Raw genomic sequence first — 13,251 nt, 5'->3', positions numbered from 1 at the left:
TCCAAACATCTTTACCCTTCCCTTTATATTTCAACAACTCCGGTTTGAAAAGAAAAAAAAAAAACGTTCATTAGAATACATCATTCTAAGCACGCAAAAAATAGCATTCAAAATTACAACGTTAATTCGATAATCTATTGAAGATAAGTAGATAATTGCAATAAACATAAAACGACATTTTAACACAAAGAACTTGATGTTACGTTACTGAAAAAAAAAAAAAAAAACTTTTAAAAGCCTAATTTTTAAAACATTACAAAAAGTCTGCAAAAAACACCTGCAACCATATTAGCAATAGACTAAACTTAAGTTCTTCAAATCACCTCAGTAATTTCTATTAGACAGAGTTGAGCAATATTTGTTAAAATGTTAAAAAATAGAAACAATCTCAAGGAAATCATTCATCAAAACTAGCTGGGTAAAAGATGTAGGCTGTTGTGTTTGTTTCAGATATATTACTGGGTGATATAAAGAGTTAAACAAATATTCAATAACCACTTACTTGTCGAAAAAAGAGACTCTTCGACACATTGTTATTCTTCGCATAACCGAATATTTTTCTACTTATGCTTCCTTCAACTATATTAATCACCAATTAGTTATGCTAAGATTGAAAACTTGCAGCTGAAAATCTCAAACAAGAGATTAAGCAGCAAAGTGGTTTTCGTACTAGGCACAGATGTGCTAAAAATATTGGTGGGAATTGTTGTTTTGGCTTAATTGGCAGAATTAGGACATTGAAAGTTTGAAGCAAAAATAAAAAAGAGACAAAAAATACAAGATTTAACTTTTTATACGGGTCCTAGGTCCCCTAACTTATGTGTAGGGAAATAATCTCCATTGAAAGATATTACGAACACAAAAGGTTTGACATTTGTGTGACCAAAACTCTAGGAGATATTCGAGTTCGAAGTTTTAAGGGACCGTACAAAAGATGTGATTGGAACTTGTCGCGCTTTCAGAGAAATGACAGTTGTCGAAGAAAAAAACAAACAAATATTTATATTTTTCATTGCTATTCCAAAATAAATGCAAATGTTATGCCATGATACGCCAAAAAACACTACAAAACCTGGAATACTTAGAAAACCCACACTCTATATACACACATATAGTTTTAAACCGTTATTAACCGCTATATTTCCCCCCAGAAGGTGTTATTGACGGCGAGTGTAAAGTGGTGTAAGTCACAAAAGGGCGCGTTTTATATCTCGGTGAATATTGGTCAAACTTTTTGTGTTGGAATTATTTTTCAATGGAGATCATTTCCCTAAATATAAGTTAGGGGACCTTTGTAATTGGAAGTACAGTGGACTCCCACTGCAACGCGATCCGACTTACGCGAAATGGCTATAACGCGATTTTTTCCCCGGTAAAGAATTTTATTCCTAACGCGAATTCTTCACCCGCAACACGAAAATTTTCCGAAGGGAATCGCGGTTTTTTTCGTGAATGGACCTTCATCCCTTGGCATCACTGAGAGCGGAAGTTCCCACACCGTACTAGTCTAAACATCGCTTATACAAATAACTACTCCTCATTTTCCATTTATTTTTTTTTATTCTATATGGGAAAGTTGATGAAATATAATGACACCTGAAAGCGCTGTTTCATTTAAAGTTTGTGAAGATAGAAGGAAAAAGAGAAAGTTTCAACAACTATAGTGCATTCGTTTTTCTTACTACAAAATGCACGTACCGTAGTGGTTTATTTTACGTCTTCCTTTCCCATTGATCATTGATTTTGTGCATCGTAGCAGCTTTTTATGTTAAATAAAACGTTTTTTTTTTAAATACAATAAATAAAAATTCAATTTTTATTTAAGAAACAGTAATGTAAAGTTAAGAAATGGTTTTTAACAATTTGAGGCGGTCTTTACAAATGTCTTTATTCATATGGATATGTTTATAAAAGTTTTTACACATACCCTTTCCACAACGCGAAATTTCAACTTACGCGAAGGATCTTGGAACGCATCCCTCGCGTAAGTCGGGACTCGAATGTATACAACTAGGACTAACGGTTGCGAAAATAAATGTCTTTCATGATAAAACGGAACACCCTGTATACCAATCACATTAGGGGAGACTTAAGGGGTCAAGTATGTAGCGAAGTAACAAGTTACGAGTGCTCTTAAATCTAGAGTATTATTTTTTAGGTACATTGTGTGAAATACAGAGAATCAAAGAGTGTATTTTTTTGAACTTTTTTATACAGAGAAATCCCGTTACAACAACTATCATTTCAACGACATATCGGTTTCAATGAAATACATTTTCAGTGCCGATTTAATTGTCGCAACATTACTTGAATTCCATCACAACGAAATTCTCGGTACAAGGAACAAAACTTGCTGTCCTTAAAGTTCGTTGTAACGGGATTTCCCTGTATATCTATTTACTTTCATTTACAGTTTCTTTTAATTTATTATTTTTCGCCACAGTTACGAATTTTTTTAATCTCTAGCGGTATTGAAAAACATATTCATAAACGGAATACAAGTCAACTCATTTGATAAAACATTTTTGTTAATCAAAGAATTGATGTTCAGGAATTCTGCACGTCACAACAAACGTATTTACGAAACAGTTGAATCGAACGAATTAAAGAGTATTGGAGGAAGGAATATTATTTCCCGGATTCGGGTCGTTATCATCTACCAGTGTTTAATGAAGTTCCATCCGGTGAACACAAATGCCTTACCTGCGATGGAATTGATAATATGGTGCTTTATCTTTACCACTCTCAAAGGTATACTTTAGTTTCTCATTTTTCAGGAATCCTACTTATTTTTTTTTACGTTTGAGGCAGTGAGAAGCAAACGGATGTAAGTGACAAAATCAAAAATTTTGGAGATAACCCGTACAAATGGTAGGTGAACCTCTCCACTGTCTAGGGGTAAGAGATGGTACAAGTGCCCTGGTAGGTGCTGCTGTACAGCGTGCTTTAGAAGAAGATTTCAACGAAAGCCTACCTAGGACCTTATCTTTAAATGCCTTTTACTCAAAACTTGAAAATGTCCACTTACATCCTTTTGCTTCACAATGCCCATTTAATCAAATTGATTTTTAAAAAATTGTAAGGTAAGTAAGCCAAAAGTGGCGATAGTTAAACTTTGATGATTTTCCATAATTTTCTCTTTAGGTGGTTTTAGCTGATTTATATATATATATATATATATATATATTGAATATTTCACTTGTCTGTAAAGCACTTGTAATCAAGTGCAATTTCTTGTAAGATAAAATTAAACTGTTTTTATAATACCATTGTAAAGTTTTAGCTTTCACTTGCCTAAGATTACGCATATTCTACTAGAAATGATTTGCTTTTATCCCGAAGTATGAGAAATTTTATTCCTGTTATAAGAAACTTCCAATTAACCAGTTTTTTTTTTTTTTTTTTCAATGTAAACGGACCAAGTTTCTAAAAACTCAAAGTACTACATTTCAGTTTCTTCCGCTAAAGTATTTTCATAAATACAGTGCTGTAGTTGGGGGGGGGGAGGGTGATTGTCGTTCTCCGAAATAATTGGGTAAACATAATATAATTTTAATGGAAATCGGTTTTAAACCAGCTTTAATAAATATATTAAATCTGGCATAAATACTCTAAACTAACATTTTTTGACCCAACAAAATATCGCTAATTATAACACCTAACCTACAAAAAGATGCATTTTTCTTAATATATATTTTTTTCCAACTGCAGCACTGTATAAAAGGGATTTCACGACTTCTTACCGCTGAATCATTTTGAGATGTTTTTTAGGTTTTGCCTTGAGTGTTGGAGCCCCACCCGCAACGCTGTTGACCAGAACTGTTCTGGCCTGTGAAGAAGGATGGTACGCCTTCGGTAAGTAGCTGTCACTTTGACAGGGGCACCCTGATGGGAGGTCACGGGAAGTCACTGTCACCTTCCCAAAAAAGTCCTCATTCGGCAAATTTCGCTGATGATTCGGAAAATTTTCTATGAAATATTCTGAGCGATAATATTTGGAGAAATTGAATTTTTTTTTCTTTTTTTTAAAGTTTTTTAAATTGTTTTTAATGATGCCTAACATACTATCTAATTTGATGCTATGCGTGTGGATGTTCCTATTTCCTCATTCGGTAAAATTCGGACCTCATTCCGAAAATTGAAAATTTCCCCCCTCCCAAAAATTTTCATTCTGGGTGTCCCTACACTTTACAAACTGCTGTTGTTTTTTCATTACACTCTGTATTTTTTTTAAATCCTGTGTTATGCTTAGAAATTACTTTCTTTTCAAGTTTTTGAGCAATCACGATTGCTTATTGTTCTCATTTGACCGTTTTTGGTGTCCGTACCTTTTTCAACTTGGACCAGAAGCCTTTGCAGCACCACCGCCCACCGTCCTCTGCTGGCGGCGCTGCTGCTGCGGTTTGGAGCTATCCGCTTCTCCTGGTCGGAGGCGTCCATGTCCTACACACACGCACGTTCACACACATACACTCACACACGCCTACGTACATACACACAGGTCTACGCACACACACAACTATTCACAAGTAACCGCCCAGGAGGAAAGGCAGACTTGGGGGGAACAGGAGCCGTTTCTAGAAATAATAAATCCAATGAGTAGGGTCCTGTCTCAGTTCGTGATTGCGAAAAACATAATTTGAATTGAAAATTTCAGAATTCAAATTAATTTTCTTTTTTTAAATTGTTTTTTATCATGCCTAACATACCATCTCGCTTGATGCTATGTGTGTATGATCTGTGCTTATCTTCGTATTTTCTCATTCGGTAAAATTCGAACTTCATTCACGAAATTGAAAATTTTCTGTTCCCAAAAAGTTTCATTTTGGGTGTCACTACATTTTGCACACTATTGTTGTTTTTTCATTACCCTTTGAATTTTTTAAAAATCTTGTGTTATGCCTAGAATTTGCTTTCAAATGTAGAAGAACAAATAATGGTTGATGAAGTAACCCACGTTTGGCCTATGCACAGAAATAATAAAAAGCACCAACAAAAAAAAAAGCAGAATTAAAGTTTTTGACCAATAAATTAAAAAGCCCAAAAATTAAATCGCCGAAAAGAGCTTTTAGAGTATTCCTCTTTATAAATAAAAATGTCAGTTTCTGAAAAACTCGTGTAAGCAATATTTTTCAAGTTTTTGCTTACATGATGTTAATTTATCTCCAATTTTTGAAAGTAGTACAATATTCAAAATCTTTCAAGTAGTTTTTAAAGCGGAACAATCATCACACTCACAATTAGGAGCATTTGTGCTGTTCACAAGGCACGTGGCTGCTGTGACTGTTGCGGCGGCTTTACACCAACAGCGGTGGTTTTTCACTTTAGCCTTGGTTTTTAAGGAGCGAACACGCCGATCATCGACGTCGCTCCTCGCCGAGACGAAAACTTGATTCTTCTGCGCATGCTCGCACAAGCTAATTCGACTTCGTGAATGGCCACGCTGGAATCCACTTGACTTTGATTTCAGGGTCACGGCTAGGAGCGACGCCAAAGATCGGCGATTCTTCTAGGAAATCAAGGCTTTACACGTAAAGTCACAGCGCAATCAGCAAATCACGGCCCTTTTGTTGTAGAATATTCTTAATAGCCGAATAAATGACATCCAATAACTGAGCGGAAGACCGTGTCAATTACGTGAAATTGATGACGTACGTAGAGAAGGTGGCGACAAAAAATTACGACATCGTCGCAGCCGGTTTAAAGTTAGCATGAAATTCATTTTTAGAAAATCATAGATTGTTCAGAAACTGAGGAAATAGTTCCAAATAATTTGATGTAGATTCAAGTTTTATTTTTTACAGAGCAGAACTGTTACAAAATTGGAGGCAGCAAGAAGATTATGAAAGTAACCTGGTGGAAAGCATTAGAATATTGCACCGATGTTGGTGGGAAATTGGCTACAATAAGTAGCGAAGAGGAATTTGGTAAATGATTTAATTTTTAAATTACATAAATTCTGAAAGTTGATATGTAGATTTATTAGGTGGGCCGGGAAGTAATGCCCTTTTTTTTTCAAATAAAGAAATTTTTAACAAGCTATAATTTTTGATAAACTATTAAACTACTCCCGTTATCAGCTACATTTTGCCATCTAGCAAATTTTCAATTGCAGATGCATAAAAATATATTCGTTTCAGAATAAACGTTGAAACATTATTTTTAATTTTTTACAGTAAATTTGTACCTAGAAAAAAATAAAAATTTCTCTTTTCTTTTTTTTCCTAAAAATCAAATATTTTTCTAATAACAGAGTTTTTATTTGACAATTGGAAATATTTTTGATCAAATGAATGAGTAAATAAAAGAATGAATGAAGAAATTGATAAATGAAATAATAAACGAACAAATGAAGACATAATGATTCAATAAACGAATAAAATCATAAATCAATTATATGAGAAAAATAAAGGAGTGTATAGAATAGTGTGAATGAATAAGGAAATAACTTAAATCTTCTTCTATCTATCTATCTTCTATCTATCTATACTCTATACATATCTATCTTCTTCTATACATATAATAAAATAAGATGTTTGTGTGTGTGTGTGTGTATGTGTGTGTGTGTGTGTGTGTGTGGCGCGCATCCCGGGAAAACAGTAACGCCTAGAAAGATGAAATTTGGTATACAGGTGTAGTTTTTGCTGAAGTTGTGCACCTCGGGCTTCGATTTTTGATATTTTAATTAGAAAAAAAGTTATTTAATGTTTTATGTGATTTTTAGCACTTTTTAGTACTTTTAACCTCACAGACCCCGAACCAATCGCGCCAGACAAATATTTTTGATACTATAGTGTCGGAAATTTAATTTTGAATATGATGAACAAAAAAATTTTGAAGATAGAGCAATTTTTGTATTTTTTATAAATTTTTGAAAAAACCTTTAATTTGCATGTTTTTCTGGGTTTTATTTTTTTCTAATACCATCCTGCGAGAAGTATCAAAGCCTCATTTCTGAAATTTAAGTTGGTAATAGTAAAAACATTTCGCCCTCTTCAGAAGAAAAAAGTTCTTAAAAATACGCAATAGTTTTTTTTTTACAATTTTTTTAATGCTGAACACATCATGTCCTTTCACGCATCAGTCGAAAAAAGCGTTCTTCAATCTTTTATGCCTGTGACGTCACTACTTGGGTTTCGATTCGATATTTACGATGGAATCTTAATCGCAAGCAATGTTAATCTTTATTTTTTACTATATAACTTACTTCTACATTTTCTGACGTGATGACCACGTGTTTTTTCGGCAACGCTTGCTTTTTTTCTTTCCCCTTTTTTTTGTTTTATTTAGGGATTGCATTTATTTCTTTTTCCATCCCCCCCCCCCCCACGCTGGACCTTTCACTGTATCTATATTACGTTACATTTCATAGTTGTGCGCATTAATTCAATAAAAACAGCGAGATTTTTTTTATCTTTGTCAAACGCTACTTTTTGCACACTACGGGGAATTTGAGCTATTTTTTTTTTTTTTTTTTTTGCTCTACTTAAATAAAAAAAAGCGGTTTTTTGAGTGTTCTTTGTTTTTATTAGGAAATGGGTGAGGAGGTCAAAATAAATAGAGATGGATAAGAAAATGTAGAGATAGATTGTAAAGGTAGATAGCCGCCGAAGGCGGCAATCTTGGCGTAAAAATGTGAATGGCACAAAAAAAGATAGAGATGGATTGATTAATGCTGCTGCCAAATTTATTTAAACAACCGCCGAAGGCGGCAAACTTGAAGTAAAAAGGTAAATGACAAGTTAGCCAAACAGCCGCCGTAGGTGGCTGCTTGCACATTGGATATCAATGCCCCCCTCCCTCCCCCACATACACCATGACTTTGAAAAAACAATGCTTTCACATAAAAGTGGAAGTGCTTTTTGTTATTTTTCGACAAAATTTGCATGAAGAGTACGTCGTTTGTGTCTCCCCTCTCCCTCCTTTAAAAATATTCCAAACGACGAAACTGGAGACAGATCTAGAAAATATTTTATTCAAATTATTAATGATATAGATAGATATAAATTGATTGACACCGCCACGAAATTTATTTAAGCAGCCGCCGAAGGCGGCAACATTGGCGTAAAAAAAACGAATGATAATACTGATTTATAGAGAAAAACATTGATTAATGTCGTTTCGCATTTTTTTCTGGGTTTAGTTTTTTTCGAAACCCATCCTGCAAAAAGTATTGAGCTCTCGATTCCAAAATTTTAGTTGGTAATAGTAAAAACATTTCGCCCCCTTCAGAAGAAAAAAGTTTTTAAAAATACCCAAAAGTTTTTTTTTACAATTTTTTAAATGCAGAACACGACGCGACCTGTAAGCATTGCCGGCTGAGTTACGCACTTCCTCATCACGTGACCTAACTGAAATCGTTTGCTTTCTCTTCACTTTTTTTTTCCCTTTAACTTTCAGAGATTTCATACCTTTATTTTTCCAGCTTTTTTTTCTGGACGTTTTGCTATATTTATTTTTGGTCAAATATTTGTGCACATTTTAATTCAGTAAAAGCGGTGTTTTTTTTTTTTTTTTTTATTTAAATCTTTTGCAAGCGCTGCTTTTTGCACACTACGGAGAACACAGGGCCTTTTTTTTGCGTGCAGTTTTAAGTAAATAATTAAAGCCCGCGGTTTTTTGCATGATTTTTGTAGGGATTGGTGGTTAGGTTTGGTAGATAGAGAGATGATATTAAGTGGGCAAAAAAAATTTTTTTTACATAGAAAAGGATTGTTAATTACTATCAGGGATAGATATGCATGGTTCGTATAGATAGATAGATAGAGAGAAAGAAGGGTGGACAAATATAGAGGTGGATACAGTAGATAGACAGTAAGAAATAGAGGAACTTCAACGGGGGATCAATAACCGTCCCCCCCCTCCCACACAAACACATACCATGACTTTGAAAAAACAATGCTTTCACATAAAAGTTGAAGTGCTTTTTGTTATTTTCCGACAAAATGTGCATGAAGAGTATGCTCTTTGTGCCTCCCCCCCCCCCCTTTAAAAATATTCCAAAGGACATATAACTGGAGATAGATTTAGAAAATACTTTATTCAACACAAAATTTATTTAAGCAGCCGCCGATAGTGGCAACCTTGGCGTAAAAAGGCAAATGATAATATTGATGTATAAAGAAAAAGATTGATTAATACCATCGACAAAATTTTTTAAGCAGCCGCCGAAGAAGCCAACATTGGCGTAAAAAGGCGAATGATAATATTGATATATAAAGAAAAACATTGATTAATACCGTCGCTAAATTGTCTAAGCTGCCGCTGAAGGCGGCAACCCTGGCGCAAAAAGGCGAATGGCGTAAAAAGGTGGACCAGCTGGTCGCCGAAGGCGGCTAGTAATAAAATAAGATGTTTGTGTGTGTGTGTGTGGCGCGCATCCCGGGAAAACGGTAAGGCCTAGAAAGATGAAATTTGGTATACAGGTGCAGTTTTTGCTGAAGTTGTGCACCTCGGGCTTCGTTTTTTCATATTTTTAATAGAAAAAAAGTTATTTAATGTTTTATGCGTTTTTTTGCACTTTTTAGTACTTTTGACCTCACAGACCCCGAACCAATCGCACCACACAAATATTTTTTGTACTATAGTGTAGGAAATTTAATTTTAAATATGATGAACGAAAAAATTTTGAAAATAGAGCAATTTTTGTAATTTTTATAAATTTTTGAAAAAACCTTTATTTCGCATTTTTTTCTGGGTTTAGTTTTTTTCGAAACCCATCCCCCAAAAAGTATTGAGTCCTCAATTCCAAAATTTTAGTTGGTAATAGTAAAAACATTTCGCCCCCTTCAGAAGAAAAAAGTTTTTAAAAATACCCAAAAGTTTTTTTTTTACAATTTTTTAAATGCAGAACACGACGCGACCTGTAAGCATTGCCGGCTGAGTTACGCACTTCCTCATCACGTGGCCTTTATTTTTGAGGGCTATTTTGATTAAATAAATAAAACCCGCGATTTTTTGCATGATATTCGTTTCTGTTGCGAATTGGCGGTTAGGTTAGGTAGATAAAGAGATAGATAGAAGTTGAGTGGACAAAAAATGTTTTTGTTTTCGAATTAATACTTATATAAATAAAAAAAGATTGTACTGTCAGGAGGTAGATATGCGCAGATCGTATAGATTGATAGATAGACAAATATAGGGTTCGATATAGCAGATGGACAGCAAGAAAGAGGCATGCCCGTCATTTAAGGAATTTCAACGGGGTGTCAGTGCCCCCCCCCCCCCACACACCATGACTTTGAAAAAACAATGCTTTCACATAAAAGTGGAAGTGCTTTTTGTTATTTTTCGACAAAATTTGCATGAAGAGTACGTCGTTTGTGTCTCCCCCTCCTTTAAAAATATTCCAAACGACGGAACTGGAGATAGATCTAGAAAATATTTTATTCAAACTACTAATGATATACATAGATAAAGATTGATTGATACCACCACGAAATTTGTTTAAGCAGCCGTCGAAGGCGGCAACATCGGTGTAAAAAGGCGAATGATAATATTGAGAAAAAAGAGAAAAACATTGATTAATACCGTCGCTAAATTGTCTAAGCAGCCGCCGAAGGCGGCAACTCTGGCGCAAAAAGGCGAATGGCGTAAAAAGGCGGACCAGCTGGTCGCCGCAGGCGGCTAGTACATAAAATAAAATAAGATGTTTGTGTGTGTGTGTGTGTGTGTTTGTGGCGCGCATCCCGGGTAAACGGTAAGGCCTGGAAAGATGAAATTTGGTATACAGGTGTAGTTTTTGCTGAAGTTGTTCACCTCGGGCTTCGATTTTTGATATTTTAATTAGAAAAAAGTTATTTAATGTTTTATGTTATTTTAGCACTTTTTAGTACTTTTGACCTCACAGATCCCGAACCAATCGCGCCAGACGGATATTTTTTGTACTATTGTGTAGGAAATTTAATTTTAAATATGATGAATGAAAAAATTTTGAAGATAGAGCATTTTTTGTATTTTTTATAGATTTTTGAAAAAAACTTTATTTTACATTTTTTTCTGGGTTTAGTTTTTTTCGAAACCCATCCTGCGACAAGTATTGAACCCTCAATTCTAAAATTTTAGTTGGTAATAGTAAAAACATTCCGCCCCCTTCAGAAGAAAAAAGTTTTGAAAAATACGCAATAGTTTTTTTTTTTTTTACAATTTTTTTAATGGCAGAACACAACGCGAGCTGTTCGCTTGCCGGCTGAGTTCCGAGTTTACCTCATCACGTGATCCAACTGAAATCGTTTGCCTTCTCTTCACCTTTTTTTTTTTTTTTCAAGCGCTACTTTTTGAACACTACGGGGAACATAGAGCCTTTATTTTTGAATGCTATTTTGATTAAATAAAGCCCGCGATTTTTTGCATGATCTTCGTTTCTGTTACGAATTGGCGGTTAGGTTAGGTAGATACAGAGACAGATAGAGGTTGAGTGGACAAAAAATGTTTTTGTTTTCGAATTAATACTGATATAAATAAAAAAAAGATTGTACTGTCAGGAGATAGATATACGCAGATCGTATAGATTGATAGATAGACAAATGTAGAGGTCGATATAGTAGATGGACAGCAAGAAATAGATAGAGGTTGAGTGGACAAAAAATGATTTTGTTTTCGAATTAATACTTATATAAATAAAAAAATATTGTGCTGTCAGGAGGTAGATATGCACAGATCGTATAGCTTGATAGATAGACAAATGTAGAGGTCGATATAGTAGATAGACAGCAAGAAAGAGGCATGCCCGTCATTTAAGGAATTTCAACGGGGTGTTAGTGACCCCCCCCCCCCACACACACACACCATGACTTTGAAAAACAATGCTTTCACATAAAAGTGGAAGTGCTTTTTGTTATTGTTCGACAAAATTTGCATGAAGAGTACGTCGTTTGTGTCTCCCCCTCCTTTAAAAATATTCCAAACGACAGAACTGGAGATAGATTTAGAAAATATTTTATTCAAGCTACTAATGATATAGATAGATATAGATTGATTGATACCGCCACGAAATTTGTTTAAGCAGCCGCCGAAGGCGGCAACATCGGTGTAAAAAGGCGAATGATAATATTGAGAAAAAAGCGAAAAACATTGATTAATACCGTCTTTAAATTTTCTAAGTAGCCGCCGAAGGCGGCAACTCTGGCGCAAAAAGGCGAATGGCGTAAAAAGGCGGACCAGCTGGTGGCCGCAGGCGGCTAGTAATGAATAAATATGTGATCTATTAAATGTAGAAGTAGGGGGGGGGGCAAATTATAGAATATCAACAAATTATTACGAAAGCGATTTACCAAAGGACTGAATCAGTAACTGTAATAAACTATTTCATTTTGCATGCTTATGACTAATTGTACTAAATATTAGGAATGAAAATGAGCTTAATGTTACATAAATATCTAGTGCACCGAATGTTAGTAGATTGAAAATAATATTTCAAACGTTAATAACAAAAATTTTATCATTTTAATAATATCAAAAATAAATTTTGACTAACCACAAAATATTACAATATGAGTATCAATTTTTCAAAATTGCTTGCATTGATGTGTTTTGATCTGTAGAGATAGGTTTTTCTTGAGTGGATTAGACTACATGTGGTACTACATCTTTATATAGATAATAGCCGATGATCGAGTAACCCGCGTGTTTCAACAATGAAACTCGCGCCACTGCATGATAATTTAATAATATGTTTTGGTTACGTTTAAGATGCAGGGAAATTCTTTATTGTGACAAGGTTGAACTCGATCCGGTAACTTAACTGTTTTACTTGGTAAGACTTCCATTTTAACAAAACGAAGAAATCAAAACAATGCTATTTACTGGAATTTAGGGTTAATTCACTGGTGTTAGGATTAAAATTTCAACTATCAAAATATCACCAACAAGCAATTGCTTCGTTCAAATGTAGAAACAATTTTCACCCGTCATACCAGGGGCGTGCTAGGGGGGGGGGGGGGCAAACTGTGCGGCCGCACAGGGCCGCTAAAATATTTTGAAGTTAAGGGGTCACTAAAATATTCTGATTTTTTTTTTCTTTCTAATGGTACAGCGAAAAGAAGATGCAAGGTAACAAACTTGACCTATAGCGCATTAAAAATAGGCTATTCTTCATGAGAACTATTTTGAAAGTCACTTTGGATGCCAATATCTTTTACAAAATCAATATTTACGCTCTGCAACTATAACCCATTAAAAACATGTATGTTGACAACGTAATTACGAAGTACGAGCTTTTGATATTTTTTTTTGAGCAATCACGATTGCTTA

At 34.6% G+C, this 13,251-nt stretch overlaps 1 protein-coding gene across 1 annotated transcript in view; it reads left to right on the top strand.

Annotated features, from left to right (window-relative positions):
- Positions 1 to 2,676: 2,676 nt before the first annotated feature.
- The window catches only part of LOC129217678 (C-type mannose receptor 2-like), a 55,187-nt gene continuing 44,612 nt past the window's right edge, over positions 2,677 to 13,251 (top strand). Inside the window, exons 1-3 of the mRNA XM_054852009.1 lie at positions 2,677 to 2,751; positions 3,772 to 3,855; positions 5,805 to 5,927. Coding sequence (XP_054707984.1) covers positions 2,709 to 2,751; positions 3,772 to 3,855; positions 5,805 to 5,927 — 250 coding nt within the window. The 5' untranslated portion in view covers positions 2,677 to 2,708. The remainder of the gene's footprint in view (positions 2,752 to 3,771; positions 3,856 to 5,804; positions 5,928 to 13,251) is intronic.

The sequence above is a fragment of the Uloborus diversus genome, chromosome 2 (genome assembly GCF_026930045.1).
Source record: "Uloborus diversus isolate 005 chromosome 2, Udiv.v.3.1, whole genome shotgun sequence".
Lineage (NCBI taxonomy): Eukaryota > Metazoa > Arthropoda > Arachnida > Araneae > Uloboridae > Uloborus > Uloborus diversus.
The sequence above is the reverse complement of the archived record's forward strand: the minus strand, read 5'-3'. Positions and strand labels throughout refer to the sequence as shown.